The 17,369-nt window shown below is 37.8% G+C and overlaps 1 protein-coding gene across 8 annotated transcripts in view; it reads left to right on the top strand.

Moving 5' to 3' along the window:
• The window catches only part of LOC107673903 (reticulon-1-A-like), a 29,507-nt gene that overhangs the window by 3,872 nt on the left and 8,266 nt on the right, over positions 1-17,369 (top strand). For 3 of the 8 annotated variants that reach the window (XM_016467712.1, XM_016467711.1, XM_016467710.1), the window contains exons 1-3: positions 493-930; positions 7,783-8,544; positions 8,974-9,870. In XM_016467712.1, coding sequence (XP_016323198.1) covers positions 741-930; positions 7,783-8,544; positions 8,974-9,870 — 1,849 coding nt within the window. In that variant the 5' untranslated portion in view covers positions 493-740. Of the gene's footprint in view, positions 1-490; positions 931-7,782; positions 8,545-8,973; positions 9,871-14,321; positions 14,648-17,369 lie in introns of those variants that run through there. The other 5 variants (XM_016467715.1, XM_016467714.1, XM_016467713.1 and 2 more) reach the window with 4 other exon arrangements.

The following is a 17,369-nucleotide window of genomic DNA, read 5'->3' as shown; positions in this document are numbered from 1 at the left end:
CAAACGGAGAAAACACAGAAAACACACCTACACAACACAACAATGCTAGCTAAGGGTAAGGGTATAGCATATAGAAAAAGACAAACTAATCTTCACAATTCTGAAGAAATAAGATAAAATAAAAATAATCCAAATTCAACCAATTTTATCCCATTCATGCTAAAATAATATTAAGTTAAATTAAACAAATAAACTGGGCAGAGTATAAATATTGACAAACAGCGCCTATAAAATATAAAATATTGAAATAAGTCGGAAATCATATAAAATAATTTAATGACTAATCAATTTAGTAAAAAACACTGTTTCTGCAAACAACTCCTGCAAATTTAGTCATTTCAGGCTGCAACAACGAGGAAAAAGTCATGTTAAGACTGTTTCCTTCATCGCTGAATGTATTTTTGTAATTTGCGCTGAAGTCTATTTAAAAAGCTTAAATGTGGCGTACGTGTTATGTGTACTGTGAGGTAGCATGAACCACGCCCGTGGGGTGGAGGCGCGCGCACACGGAATGTCGCTCTCCGTCCTAAATCCGTGCCAACCGCGAGCCGCACAGATACAGTGACGTCAGCTCCGAGACACTGAACCAAACACATCGAGCCCACTGGCTCCGCTGCTGCGAGACGGGAAGCATCGGTCAGGATCGGCCATATTAAGCGTCACATCTTTGAATATCTTCTGCGATCTCACAGAATCGTTCTAGCTTCGAAACAAACTCCCTGCGTGCGATTACTGTAAGCATGTCCGCCAATTCGAGCGAGGGGCCGGGTTTGGATGGGAAATGGTTCGAGGAGGAGGAGGAGGAGAAGAACGGGATGTTTGGGAGCGCAGGGCCCCGTTTCGACGAGATGCGGGACGGTGTGCACGCGCCCAAGCAACAATTCCATCGCTTTGAAGGAAGAGGCGTTGCCATGGAAACTGCATCTACAGGTAAATTTGGGCTTTTTATAATTACGCATTGTATGTGTTTAGCGGCGACATCCATGCCGGCGATAAAAGAAGAAGCAAAAGCTGATGATGATGATGAATTGGAGACGAAGAGAGACAGACCAGGCCATGGGTGTGACAGTGCCTGGATGTCTCTGCATACACAGACGCACAGTGTGCTCCAGGCAACTATGGTAGTTCAAACAACATGATCAAACAAACGACACACACAATAAAACAAACAAAACATTCTTCTGTTACTCTCAAATGGTTTTAGAGTTAAGCAATCATGATGTGAGAACTCTTAGGATCTTGATGTGTGTTCATAAAGCCACAATAATGCAATCATCATTTCTTTGTCTTTGTGCTCAACCTGTCTCACTGCCCTCTTTCTCCTCGGCCCGTCTCACTGTTCTAAATCACAGGGCATGGCTCAATAATTGGGCATTGTCCACCCCTCTAATAAACTTCTTCATGTAGCACAGCGAGGCTATTAACACTTCTCATTATGACTAGGTCTGTCACGATAACAACTTTTTGTTGTGCGATATATTGCCCCAGAAATAATTGCGATAAGCGATATTATTGTCATTTTAAAGACCATTATATGCCACTGAATATATAATCACAATGTAGATCACCAAAAATTATTGAGGTCATGTACATATATTGCGTGATAAGTCGATATATTGATTATTGCGACAGGCCTAATTATGACAGGTCATCAGCACAACCTTCAAATTCACAGTCGGACTCAACCCAGTCTAATGAGAAAATGTGACTCTTTTACACAATGGCGAACGTTTTTTTGTAAGGAAAAGGTCTACCCCAGACCTGACCTGTCAGTGAGGCGTAAGCAAGCATACGAATTAAGAAAACATTCAATAATTACAAATTGCATTGAGAGTGTGTTGTCAGCCCTCCTGATTCTACCTGCTGTAGTATATTAAGCTTTTTAAAAGACATTCGAATTCACATTAATGTTAGTATTTTAATATAAACTAACTGTAATCTGGTCAGTTATATCTTGTTTGCTGAGTGCACTTAAAAGTGCACTTAGTATTTAATATTTTTTATTTAAAGTTTTAAGAAGAAATAAATGAGTAGCACTTGAAAATGATATCCACTGAAATGATGACTCCAGTAACATCAGTAGCCTAATCTATTTTACATGGAGCACCATCTCAGGGGGGCCACCATGTTGAGATCACATGACCAGCCAAATAGTGCTCATGTTGTCTTGGTAAACGCCTGTTAGTGGACACATTTGCATACTGAATAAATTAATTACGGCTGACTGTGAACTGCACATTTCTTTACAGCCATCGGTAACAAAAGTATTGCTGCTTACATGTCAAACATGACCATATTGGCCAGTGCTAATGCATAAAAATGACTGAGTGTGCCTTAAACTTTTTTAGAGATGAGTATATTAGAAAGTATATTAGAGTTTTCTTGTGTATAGTGTGATTATTAAAACAAAGAGGAGTTGAAGAAAAGACTCATATTAGTTCGGGATGTCAACATTTATGTTGGGTAAAGTTTGTGTTATTGCCATAAATGATGTTGCTTCAACATTTGAAGCAGTAGCTGTTTTGATGCTATGAACAACATCTGATCAAGAAATGAATATCCTGCATCGTAAAGCTAGAGTTTTTCCCGTGAACTCTTTCTTTCTCAGTATTTCTGAGCTGCTAAACTGAATCCTCACTGACCGTAACAAAAAAGAACAGTGAGTTTATTAGATGAGACGGTCTGGCGTTAGCCTGATTCCTAAGCCTCAGACAATAATGTGGATTTAGTACCGGACAATAATAAAACATAGAACTATCTTATCAAGAAGGAAGTGTACATGATCGGAGGTTCAGGGGCAGACATCCAAGCACTCACAGTGGTACTTTAATTGTACCACATGCTGCAGCGTTTAATGTGCTTTTAGTGTTTCTATGGATCAATGTGACAGATAAAGTAGTGATGTATCTATAGAAACCCTTTCAGAGTGGAGACGGTGACTACAGCCTATCACGCACATAGCATGTAAAATACATAAGGTGAAATACAGTGACATACTTTCAAACTTTCATACGGAAACCATCGCAGCTCGCTTTTATGGCTTTTTCCTGTTGCTAATTGTCAGTTTCTGCTTCTGCAGGTGCTCCTTGGTCCATTAAGAGTCTGATTGAGCCGCCATTATGGCTCAGAGTGCTATTATTAGCTATGGGGAAACTGCATGCACACATATGCCCATGCACAGTCTCTCTCACATGCTCAAATATTCATGAGCCGGTGCCTGAAATCCCTCAGCTCCCCCGTGCACTGGTTAGCTGTAACACACACTTGCACATACACAAAGTCTTTCCTCCTCTCATGGACACAAGCCCAAATACGCATATTCTCTTAAATGCATTCAAATGCACTCACACAAAGAGTCTTTCACACTCTGGTTATGGTAAGGTTCTTGTTTCTTCACTTCCTCTCCCTCTCTCTCGCTCTCTCGCTCTTTCTTCCTGTCTTTCATACAATGTCGGTTTGGGCTGTAGTTGGCTCAGTCTTTAGCATTCTCTCTTTTTATATAAACAGAGGGAGGTCTATTTATAGGCTGAGTAAGAGTGAGCCGTCTTTTTACAGTAGCCAAGCCAGTGAGCTCACGACTCTTTAATAAAAAGACGGGCTGGAAAAAGATCTGTCCACGTGGTGAGCAGCTCAACACAACAGAAATCCTGTAACTCTGATCGTACCATCAGTAACATCACTCCCACATGTCAATATGTCCACCATAATCCACTTCTGACTTGTCTCTCTCTCCCCAGTTGTCTCTCTCTCTGTCTGCCTGTCTAATATGCTGAAGGGAAAGGCCTAGACGAGGAGGAATGCCGGTGCGTACTGTCTGTCTGCATTCACAAAGTCACTCGGGCATGAGAGAGAGAGGCTGAGCGAGATCAACAAACAGTGCTGGGTGTATGTGAAAAGACCGTTCCTTCTGTCACTTTCAGCCAAAGGCGGTCAGCATGCAAGGACCACTCGAATAGAGCGCAACACTAGGGGCCTCTGTAGAGAAATTGATTGTATAAACCTTTCCAGACAGACCTACTTAGAATTTTGAGGTTGTAAAATGGTGGAAGACAAGTCAGCGTGACTTCAGCTTAATTCTAAAATAATGTTGTTTTTTTCTATCATGACTAGAAAATCTATCATTTACTTACCCTCATGTCATTCTAAACCTGTATGACTTTATTTATTCTACAGAACACAAAAGAAGTCCAAACAACATTGGACCCCAATTAGTCCATATTTCTTTGTATGTACAACAAAACACAGTCATTTTTCACAATATCTCTTCTATTCCACAGAAGAAAGAAAGTCATGCAGGGTCAGTAAATTTAATTTTTTTAGCTTACTATCCCCTTAATTTCTGGCAAAGAACTACACTACCCATAATCCTCCAACAATCAGAGAAGTCACTGTTACCATGGAAATGTGAGTCTTGCCAAAAGAGCTCAGCAGTGTCCGCCTACTCCCAGCAAGCATTGCAAATAACATGATCGAGTCACTGGCTGAATTCAGAGTAGCATACTATTCTTACTATATAAAGATATGGTAAATGTAAATTTAGGATGCTATACCGAATTCAGCCACACCCATAAAACAAATTTTGTCTTTATCAAATAACTTTTTCACTTGTGGCCATTTTGGTCTGTAGCTTAGAATTCTGTATTGAAGAAAATGTCTATGGCAGAAATGAATATGAAAAATACCAGACGCAGAGTTGCTGAAAAACGGGCAGTCACTGTTTGGTGTTGGCAAGACATACACATTTTTCTGATATTCACACATTTAGTACTCAAACAAGAATGGAGAAGGCAACTCTTTAATGCACTTTTCAGTGTAAAAAAAATCTATCAAAGTTGGTGGAGGAAGCCTGATAAATATTGATAATAAATGTAATACTGAAAAGGATCTTTTTATGAAACTGTTTGGTCTGACTGTTTTTCCCAATATTTGTATGTGCGATATATTTTTATATTTTAGTATTGGGTCGTTAGCAACATACTAATGGCAATGCCAATTATTTTTATATTTTTGGTTTTCATTTTAATTTTAGTTTATGATCTGATAATTTTATGTGTGTTTGCTTTGTTTTGTTTTTTAAATATTTCTATTTAGCTATTTATTTTTAATTCACTTAGTTTTTAATTCACTTTGTCACAAGGCAGCATTTCTAATGGTCATTTAAATTGTTTATGTTTTTCATCTAATATTTATATTTTATTTCAGCTTTATTTCAATTACCAAAGACGATTTGTAATATGTTTAGTTTTATTTTAGTCAACAATAACAACACTGCTATGCTGCCTTAGAAGACAGCTGTCTGTATAAGCTGTAGACGGCAAGATGCCATGATAGGTTTTGGAATCACATCATTCATTTCCCCAAAATGCATTTGGGCATTGATCCATTACGATGTTATTTCCTACCGTAAATTTTAGCACAGGCTGATGTGCATGTGTTATTGGAGATGTAGCAGTCACAGGGTTCCTTGTCCAACCTTCATTAATCCTCTTAAGACTCAACTGATTTCACAGAGACAGAGCAGATGTTTCCAACTGTGTCTCAGAGGGCTGTGTAGTGTTCACCGTACCCAAACGGTCTGAATGTCACTACATGATCAAACTTCCTAATCTGCTTTTCCTCTCAGTCCAGTGGGAATCAGATTTACATCACGTCTGGAAAAAGAATCGACTTTCATGCTGATTCTCTGCATAGATTCTTGTTCAGCTCGATTACTTTGTGTCTTTCTCTGTGTAGGACTGTGTCTTTGTCTATTATTATCACATTTGTGAGTGCAGCTGCCCAAATATACTCTAAATTACTCTAAAACTAGTGTTATATAATATTCTAACATATTTTATGTATTATTATTGCCATTAGCGAATTCTACAGAATAAATGCAAATAAACTTTAAACTAAAAAATATATTAAATTATAATTAACCCATCCATTCTTTCTTTTAATGCAACAGCTGCTGCCCAAAGTATTCACAATCGCATGGACACAAACACATAAATAACATACAACCACAAAATAAAAAGGAGTACAGAGAACAACGTACAGAGTCATAGACTCATGAAGATGCCCAAAAAGGCTTTGAAAGATGTGCTTTTAACATGGCCTTAAATTTCAGTAGTGACTTTACAGACCTAATGGAAAGAGGGAGATCATTCCAAAGATTAGGTCCAACACAAGAAAAAGCTCTGTTGTTTGTATTTTGTTCTGACAACACAGAGAATATTTAGATTTTCGGATCTCAAAGATCTAGAAGGATTATAAAATGGCAACATTAGAAAGATAAGAAGGGGCAAAATTATGTAGCATCTTGAAAACGAGAAATAGGATCTTATAGTTAGTTCTATACCGAAGAGGCAACCATTTCAGTGATTTTAAAAGCAGTGTAACTGATTCAAATATCTTGGCTGACTTGAGCATTCTGGCAGCAGCATTTTGTGCTCCTTGGACATCACAACAGAACAGTGTAAAACCATAATTTTCATAATGTTAAAGGAGTAGGGTTAGTTTTGTTTGTGTGTGTGTGTGTGTGTTCCTACTTAACCATATTTTGGGGACAAATTGGAAGTGAGCAAAACCTGACAAAGTCACCAAAAACCTCCCTATGAGGACGTCCTTGTTTATAAAACATATTTTGCAATTTATAAACACACAGCAGGACACAAGGGATAGGAACTGATTAGAGATTTATCAGAAGAAGGGAGATGGCATCAAATACAGCATTTTACATTACATTATGCCATGTGATTACAATTTGTGAACATACAGCAGGATACAAGGGAGAGGAACTGATCAGAATTGTATCAGAAGAAGGGAGACAGATGGCATCAAATACATTATCAAACACAAATTACATTACATTATGCCATGTGATACTGTATATAGAGGCATTACCATGGTAAAGACTGCACATAACTCACCTTTTATCTGAAAAGTTCAGCTACAGCACAGATTCAGTCATATGGCACAGTGAGGACATTTACTGCATTGACAGTAAACTAGCACAAAACCGTATGGCCATGTCACACCTTTTATTACAATAACTCTGGATAAATATTTTTACAAACATGAATTTTATGTGAGTTATGCAAGTTAGGTAATGTAAGTGTATTTTGTAACATGGCAATTATTGCCTGTATTACTGTAATTATTTCAGCAACAAAGGTAATTTGAAACATGTACCTTGCATTGTTTGCTCTTCAATTAACTGATTGTTAAAAGTACTAAATTGAAAGAAGATCACACTGTTGTGTTTTGGTGATTAAATCAAATGTTCTCAATATATATTACAATAATCTTATGTTTTATAATAAACAATGACTATGTTGGTTGAAAACATGTATAATTGTAATGAAAGCATGAGATCAGTTTTTCAAAGAATGACTAGCGATGTCACAAGTGTCACACATAACAGTGGAAGGATACATTGTATTTTCGAAAAATGGATCCTAAAGGTAACATGTAAAAAAAAAATAATACTGAAAGATAATTTAGGTCTGAATAGGTACTTACTACAAATAAGCTCTGAATTTCTGAATTTGTATCTTTGAATGCACATTATCAAATGAACAAACAATATTATTTTAGTATGGTGTTTTGTGTGCATCAGCACAGAAATACACAGATTCAAGAACCAATAATGAAAACAAACACCATGAAAATCATTTTTACTTGCAATCTTTTTTACAAAAAAAAAAAAGAATAACCAGTTTTCTGTTTACATTTTTTCCACCCATTGATTTTCATTACTTATCTCTCTTTCTCTCTCTCTCTCTCTCTCTCTCTCTCTAGGTGACTCACTGTCTGACATGTTTATGAAGTCATCATCAGGAGAGGGTGATCTGTACACCTCTCTCCTTTCCTCAAAATCCTCCTCCAATCCTTTCAATGATGGTGCCTCTCTCTTCTCCACTGAGGGCAACCGCTCTCCACCTGCTCCCACTGGGACCGACTCCGGCATCGGCATGACCCCAGGTGACCCCTCAGACCATCAGACGACCCTGCAGGGTTCACACAAGACTGACCATTACAGCTACATGGACATGGGGGATGACCTCTGTGATTTTGGTAGTGTGGGCAATACCAAGAACAAGCAGCAGCCTCCCATGTCTGGCTATGGAGATGACGAAGAAGATGAAGATGACATTCAGGATTTCAAGCCTAAGATTCATGAAAAGGAATCCAGCCATGACCCCTTCGATCTGGGTCGCTATTTGGAAAAGAGTCCTCTTGGATCTGAAGATACAGGGGTGAAGAGTCCGGGATCAGCCGGTGGGCAGCACGCATTTCCGTACATGGAGGATCCTTCAGATGAAGAGATGGCAGATTACCGATCTTACCATAGGATGGAAACGCCACAGAGTGCCAGTCCTGTAAAGATCACGGTTACAACAGAGTCCCAGCCAGTGAAAGTGTCTCCGCAAGGGGGCATGTCCGAGAGAGAGAGCGTGCTCAGTTTCGGTCAGCAGGGTCTTCCCATAGTAACACTGTCAGAACCAGAGGATGATAGCGCAGCCTCCTCAGCTAACCACTCCCCTAACCACTCCCCTACAGGTAGATCCCTTCCACTTGTGATGCACTTGCTGCACCATTCAGAACTGAATTCAGAATGCCTTCTATTTTCAAGTAGATAGATAGACACAGACAGACAGACAGAAAAAACACTCATCCGTGGGGTTATTGTCTTGCCTTTAATACCAAGTAATAGACAAATATTTATTTATATAAATATATATAAAATATAATATATATAAATATATATATTTCTATTTTATTTAGTTAAGTAAACTGATTATTACAGGCAGAAAAATACTGATCCATAGTCTTGATCTTACTGTCTTGCCACTAATACCTAATCATTTAAATCATTTAAAATGTTGCAATTTATTTGAGTGCATTATTAAGAATTATATGTTATAATCTTTCTCTCATATTTTAGGCTTTTTACAGTTCTGACATTTCCATTACTTTCCTCTTTTCCAGGTCGAGAGTCTCCATCTGATGTGCTGTTCCAGCCTGCAGGAATGAAGTCTGTGAGCTCCACTCAAGATTCCAGTGGCATCAGCTCTCATCCCAGTCTTCCTGAAGCCAAGGACATCAAGAGTTCAGCCAAACCCTCGTCCCCATGGGCTCAAGACCTTCAAGGCAGTGGAGATGAATCTGGAGATTCAGAAATTGAGCAAGTGACCGAAGAATCTGATTCACCAATATATGACCTGACATCTAAGACCCCGCCTGCAAAAGGCGGATTCAGCCAAGTAAGCAACCCGTTTGAGCAGACCAGCTACACATCTGCCACTGATAATGCTAGTAACCCATTTGACAAACCACAAACCAACAAGGTCAGTGCTAGTAACCTATTTGACTTGTCTGGGGGTACCAAGGGGGGCTTTGGTCAATCCAGCAATCCACCAATCTACAGTCTGCTAAGAGAGGAAAGGGAGGCGGAGCTTGACAGCGACCTGTTAATCGAATCAGCTTCTGAGGAGAGTCCCAAGAGGGAGCAGGAATATTCCGCCCCAAAACCTCCTGAAATATCTTCTCCCCTGACCACAGGCGTCACATCTTCTAAGCCCATTACGACTTCCTGCGCCACAGCCTCTCCCTTCATCGACCCCCCAGATAGCACCTCGAAAGAAACAGAGAAAGAAAAAGAGAAGGAAAAAGAGAAAGCAGCACCTGTTGAGAAGCCCAAGCCACAACCAGAGGACAGCTGGTCAACCAAACCCAGGCCTGCAGTAATGGGAACGTCTACAGCGACTCCGGAGCAGCATTCCAGTCAGGAGAAGGAGAATAAAAGCAAAAGCAGTATTGTGAGTTCCACTACAGAGAAAGAGGCTGATCTGTCCTTGTTCCTCCAAAGCATCAACAGACAGAAAGGTAAGAGGCATTGCTGTTATTCTTCCTACAAGCAACATTATTTTTAACTAAAACTGAAACTAATTAAAAAGCATTTTTGTTAATTGTGGAAATAAAAGAAAATTTAAATATTAGATGAAAAAAATTGAACTTAAGCTAATTAGAAAAATATATATAAAAAGGACACTTAAAACTTAATTAATTAAAACTAAAACTTAAAACTAAAATTAATATGAAAAGTGAAAATATAAAAATAAAAAAATAAAAAAATTAATAAGTAATAAAATAGTATGTAAATACTAATAAACAGTTTTAGAAAGTGTTTGCATTATAAGGGAAACTTGCTCATTAATGTGAGTCAAACTGCCTTTGGGGAGTAAATTAAATGGAAGAACTAGAACATGATTGTTTAGATCAAATTGTAAAAACTATTTACCCTTAGAAGTTTATCCAGGATGCCTAAGGTATTTCTTTTGGGAACATTTATGTGAGTTTTTCCTCATATTAAGCCACCAAAATGAAAATTCAAGGGAAAAATCACTTTGGGTCTACTTTGCATTTAGTGACAGGTAAAATTACTGTCATAAACACTTTTTTTTTAAATAACACAGTGATGAAATTAATAGATAATACAGTTTTATGTAAGAAATATTTATGGAAAGTAACTTTTTTTCAATTAGACGGTACACAAAATTAATTTTAAATCCTAACATAGATTTGTAAGCAAGTCTGTTTTTAGTGCAACTAAAACTAGTGCACTGTTTTTAGTGCAACCGCCAGAGCGTTCAGGACTAGAGCAGTGGTTCTCAACCAGGGCTCAGCAAACTTCCAATTAAACTTAATTTAAATGCTGAAAACACACACACACACACACACACACACACACACACACACAAATTCAGATGTAAACTGACATATTTCTTTTCCCCCTTAATAACTATTATTTCTATTGAAAAACACACAGAATCAGAATCTTGAATCTTATAGAATCACAAAATAAATTATGTTTAATTAACTTAATATATTAACATTCCCAGTGGCAACAAGCAAAATGCCAGAGGAAATATCTCTAATAGCCATAGGGGACTTTGGAATATTGTGTTGGACAAAGTGGAGTCAAAAAGGTTGAGAGCCACTGCTCTAGATGATTACAGGTTTGGAACCCAGCTAACATTAGTGCTGTGATGCAGAGAACATCCACTGCCTGACAGCTTTGATGAGAGGTGGTGAGTGACATGAACTGATGAAGTGATGTGTGGGAGTACCAGCTCATCTCCTGTTTATCACCAAATGGCATCTCAAAGCATATTCAAAACAAACGCTATTTTAAATAGATGCTATGATCATAGCAGCTTTAACGCAACACAAGTTAACTTAATAATCAGTAGTTTACTCAATGTAGATCATTCAGAATTTATGTATTAATAGTATTATCTAATTAGCATGATCTTTTGAGTGCTTTTTTTGTCATGCCAGACAAAAGGCAAAAGTCATATTTCACATGAGTGTTGAATGTGAGTTTGCAGTCTGTTTTGAATGTGAAGAAATAAAAAACACGAGCCACAAAATAATGGCAAGAAATGTATTTCTGTTGGGTTGTGTACTAGTTCAGATTCACAAACAAATGACTCTTATGAGCCATCTCTTTTTAGTGAATCAAACACATACAGTATGGCACAGATAGTGTATAGCCTGACCCCCAAAATGAATGACACTTGTATTTCAAAACAACAAGTTATAGTCTGAATCAATCAGAAACTGTGTATGATTTACAGCATAAGAGACCATTTCTGTAATATGTTATCAAAACAAACCTTATTTTTTATTGTATTGAACCCAAAATATTAATTTAAATCATGAGTATCCTGGATTTCCTTTGTAATCCAGCTCACTGATCTCATTCTTTATCATCTGTTCTTTGAACGTGTAGTCATGCCACTTCATAATTCTGCAATGCTCAGAGGATGTAGTGCTGAGGAGATTATTGTCACAGCTGGTGTTTTCCATAAAAGTTTATGCTTATGTTGCAAGGACTAATTTGATTCAATGGTGGAGAGTCTGAGAGACAATGACTGTGTCTGAAAGCACAAAAAAACAGCCTTTATGTAAGGCATTAAAGAACATCCAACTTTTTGTGCAACATCCTGTCTACTAAGATGCCTTCATCTGTTATTATTTTGAAAGCAGCATAGATTTATGATTCGACGCATATGATTTGGAGTAAATTAATTCATAAATGTTAACATTTCTAGCAATAAATGCACATTTTAGTCATTAAATGCTTTTTTATGACTAAAGCTCACTTGAATTTATTTTAGATCATTAAACATGACATCATGGTCCCTTGAAAGCTGGTATGAAATCAGTTTCATTGTGAAGTACCTTCATGCTGCTTGTGAAGTCTGACTCACCAGGCACACAGCCACAGACAGATCCACTCTATTCTGGGGTCGATTGAGGCTGAATTAAGGGGATAATCTCCCTCTAGTGGTGGGTTTAAACAACTGCACTGTGGCTTATTTACATAACTTCACAATAACACAGAAACAGCAAAAAAGCTCACGTAATGGTGTACACTGACCCAAAAGATATCGAAGATCTTTCAAATTGTGCAGGTCATTATTTTTTAAACCCTTTATGATTTAAGTTAAGGTTGCACATTTAAACAACATTTAAATTGAAAAGTACTGATGTTGCTCATTAAAAATAAATCTTCTGTACTGGAATTCTTTATTTGCACATTCATAGCAGGAGTGAGATGATATTCTGTTGTGTTCATGAAACTGTTGACTCCAGAACCAGAACACAGCTCTAAACATGCTCATCTCTGAAGTCAGTCCACCTTTCAGTGTTTACGTGAACCTGAGTGCCATGAAATTATGACAGCTGTGGAAGAAATTAACATTTGAACATATGAACTGTTTTGGATTAAGTGGTTCTCACTAGAGAAGCAGACCCTCTTGTTGTAAACAGTATTTTTATATAATTCTGTTTTAAAATGGGGACAGTGCGGATATGATGCTTCAAGCACTGTGAAATGATTTTATTCATTTTTTCTGAAGGAACAGAAGTTGATTATATATTCATTTGCTATTTTGCTTCCTTTATTCATTATTTTCTAATATTACAAAATTGCAGGCAGCTATAGATAAACTGACAGGTAGGCTGTATGTAAGTCTAATGTTGTGAATTGCATTTTAACAGACATAGGCCTATATTCCATTCACTGTCTGGTGACTGAAACTGAAGGTTCTAGAATGTAAGAAAAAGAGGTCAACGCCTTTTCAGTAGCGCTACCGTAAATCACCTGCAGAGGGCGATAGAGACAGGCGGTTTATGGACACAGCTTTTGGTTTTTATAAATGTAAAAAAAATCATTAAAACATTACCAACAGATCACAGTAGTGATAAAGTATATCTTCATGTGAACAGTTCGGGTGTTTCTTATGTCGTGGTATTAAAACATTAAAACAACAACGCTCTACATCACACATTTCTGAGACAATCTGGATCAGCACAGATCACCCTGTTGCCATAGTAACACGGGCGAGCGGGAGCTTAAGCTGTTACCGTGGTGAGCCCTTAGAGAGAAGATGCTGAGGGAAACAGAAGAAGATGATGAAAATGAATAAGCCAAGACTGAAATAATCGAATACCAGTCCTACTCACACGTACCGACGCATGAAAGCATGCACAAGTACGCATGCATTTACTGGGTTGGCTCTTGCTGTTGAAATATCATAGAACAGACAGTGTGTTTATTTATTCAGAAATATTATGTTGCAAAATCATCATCATCATCATTATGATTATTTAACAACATAAAACTACTACATTAATTTACAAACAACTGTGAAGCGTCCAAACATGAATGTTTATTTAAATATTAAAATATTGAGCTGTTTCTCTCTCTCTCTCTCTCTCTCTCTCTCTCTCTCTCTCTATATATATATATATATATATCCCATAGAATATTTATTTTTATTTAATTATATTGCTTTATTCTTTTGCTTTTTGTTTCTCTGCAATGAGAATATTTTACTATCATTTTTTGTATAATTTTAAATAAATATTTGTTACTCAGTGTGTAAGGTCATCATTTACTCACGTTCAGTTGTTCCAAACCTGTATGAGATTCTTTCTTTTGTTGAACACAAAAGAATATATTTTAAAGAAGATTTATAACCAAACAGTTGACGGTATGGAAAAATAAACTATGGAAGTCAATGTCAACTGTTTACCAAACAGTGTTTAATATTGGGTGAACTATCCCTGTAAGAAAAAAAAAAAAAAAAAAATATATATATATATATATATATATATATATATATATATACAGCAGACTCCGCCCATTTTGTGCCGACAACAGTGCCAATAAGGTCACATGACCTTGCTTATGTTTATGTATTAACTTTGTTAGATAGGGTGGGGCCTCTGATCTGAATCCCCCCCATCACGCCCCGGGCGTTGCATATGGTACGATCCGCTCTCTGCGGTGGAGGCTGCAGTGTTTACGGTTTCATCCAGCAGAGTAGCGCCTCTCCCTCTCTTTCTCTCGTTCCGTCTGTCTGTCCGTCCGTTTCCTCACTAAGTGGCGGTAGCTTGTCTCTCCTCTGCTCTCTTCTCTCTTTTCTGGCCATTCATGCCGTTCGGACGTGTGAGATAGTGGGTCTCGGGAAGACATCAGATCTGCGAAAGGGAAAAGAGAAAGACGACAGCAGCGAGCGAAACGTCAGAGGACGGGAAGACATGGATAAAGGGAAGAAAGAGTGCAACTGGAGCAGCTGGAGAGGGCAGGGTACAGATTTCGTGTTTGTATAAAAACCGTATTTTATGGTATTCATTTCACAGCACCGTATTGTTCGTGTGTATTTTATGCTGTGTATTTGAGCGTGTATTAGGTTTTGCGTTTTACGTGAAGCCTGCGCTGGTGGGACAAAGAGAAGAGGGGAGAGGCAGCTGTTTTGGGATGAGGGGTGGCAGGTGGTCCGTCTGCTTCATAGTAATGCTGATATGGTAACCCCGCTGTGTCGTTAGATTAGGCTCCGGTTGCCACGGAACAGAGTTCAGACTGTTTTGTTTTTTTTTATCTTCAATCGCGGTTACAGCAGCGCTGGATGAGGCTGTCGCTATGGCAACCAGGTCACACCCATCCTGATTACATCATTCTCTTCAACAGGCATCCATGATACCTGGAGAAGGAAAGAGGGAGGGCATGGAAGACTAAGAAATTGTGAGCTAGGCTATTTTTAAAAGAGAAACAAACAGAAAAATGGTTCTCTAGGCTATTCTAGTACAATGGAAGGCGCATTTTAAATGTACACCTAGGTCAATGGTGTTGGGAGGGAGTGCAGACACTCCATTTATAGGGACTGCATTGTGTTCAGTCTGTGTTTGTAAAGCTACAGTATTTGTGTATGGCTGTGTTTGCTGAAACTACTGTCTGTAACTAGATGAAAAATTCACAACATTATGACTGGCCTGACAGTATTCTCAGTATAAGGCATTCTTAATGGTTTCTAGGATGTTGCTAGAGTATTCTGGGTAGTTGTTTTGGCATGAAAATGAGTCCACATGAGGGTTTCTATTATATTTTGTTGCCTAGATATGTGTAGGGCCTTTTAAATTTATTTTTTTTACCATTGATGCATAGTAAATGTATCTTAAATCCATTCCTAGCATTATGCGTTTAAACGATTTAGAAATTCTACTCATGATCGTTTAACAACACAAAAATACATTTGTACTCAGTTTGTCTCTATGCTATTTGTATGACATCACATTTCCCCTGCATTATGGTATGACATCACTATGAAATGATTTCTTGTTTGTTGATGATTCATAACAAACCCTCTAGAGTCTAGACCCCTCTTACTGCATTCTCATACACACAGAGACATGCATAAAGTAGCCTAACACATAAATAAATACAACATACAGTGCTGTATTTCTAAACCATTCACATGCCTGAAGACGGTGTTTTATTTGAACTCATCCATATACATTTGTCTGTATTAGGAAATTAAGTAATTCAATAAAAGTAAGTACATAAAATAATTGTTCTAATGTGCTAATTATTGGATAAAGCAACAGGGTTTCTAAAGTCAGGACAGAATATTTTTCCTGATTACACTTTACAAAAGCAAGTACAGTATATGTAAATTTTATATTAACATATATTACCTCCAGATTTCAATTATGTTTGTATCGTTTGGTGGGGCTGGATTCCATTTCCTGTTTAGCTCTGGAATTTGCAGGCTTGTGTGTGTGTTGTATGGGGTCTTGATTATGCACAATGTATGAGTACCAGGATTGTGATCGCAGTAACTCTGGCGTCTGGGTCACCTATTTTTGAGATTTTTGTGTCAGCAGCCCAGATCATTAACCAATAAGCTACCACCAACCCTAATTAAAAAAAGCAAACTGGCACAAAATGTGACAAAAAAGCACAGTTCATGTGAATTCAATGAAGACAAAGGCACTGATAACGAAGATTCGACCAAAAACAGAAAATTCTGTCATCATTTACTCACCTTCATGTTGCTCTAAACCTGCATGACATTCTTACTTCTTTAGAGCATAAAAGAAGGTGTTTTCCTTTTTTTTTTTTTGTCAATACTGTGAAAGTCAATGTTAACCAAAATGTTGGTTTCCAGCATTCTGCACAATATCTTATTTTGTGTTCTGCAGAATAAAGAAAGACATACAGATGATGACATGAGTAAATGATGACAGAATTTTTTATATTTAACTAGAGGTCTCGACCGATTGATCGGCCGATTTTTGGCATTTTTTAATTAATCAGCATCTTGTACCCTGCAATAATCATTTACTCAAACTAGGGTTGGGCGATGTCAGCTTAGCATCGTGATGTCTGTCAGCCATCAGCGATGGACGATGGCATCGTCTATCGGCCCAACCCTAACTCAAACTAACTTTTATGAGATGAAGGGGAAAAAACAAAGAAAATCAGCCAAACATATCGGCCAAAAAAATCGGCATCATATATCGGCCATTGGCTGCCCTGATTTCTAAATATCGGCATCGGCCAGTGAGAAACCCATGTCGGTCGACCTCTATTTTTAACTGTGGTGGAAAGGTAAACAAGGACAGACACTGAGTGAAAATGTACATGGAAAGTCAAAAATAAAGTGGGCTTGGGCATTGTGAGGGTCGGAAGTGCAGAGAAGGTTTTAATGCAGTCACACATGCTCCCTTCCTGGTCCAGGATGCGTTTCATAGCTTTGTGTACTAGCTTAGCATATTGCTAACTGATTAAGACAATCTTTTTATGATACATTATAACAAGATATCTAGTTGTTCAGCCATTTTGAATGAACATTCAGGCTTTCAGTCCCAACAGAGGGCTCACTTTTTCAGCTGCCTTGGTTCCAGAAGTATGTTTCCCATTCATTTTTCCCTTAGGGATTTTTAAAAAGTCTTTGATTAAAAGTTAAAAGCCATAAATCAAACCAAACAGCTACAAGGTGAATCCCAATATTACAAACTTTAATTTGAAG

The sequence above is a fragment of the Sinocyclocheilus anshuiensis genome, unplaced genomic scaffold (genome assembly GCF_001515605.1).
Source record: "Sinocyclocheilus anshuiensis isolate Anshui unplaced genomic scaffold, SAMN03320099.WGS_v1.1 scaffold292, whole genome shotgun sequence".
Taxonomy (NCBI): domain Eukaryota; kingdom Metazoa; phylum Chordata; class Actinopteri; order Cypriniformes; family Cyprinidae; genus Sinocyclocheilus; species Sinocyclocheilus anshuiensis.
This window is presented reverse-complemented; position numbering and strand designations above follow the sequence as displayed.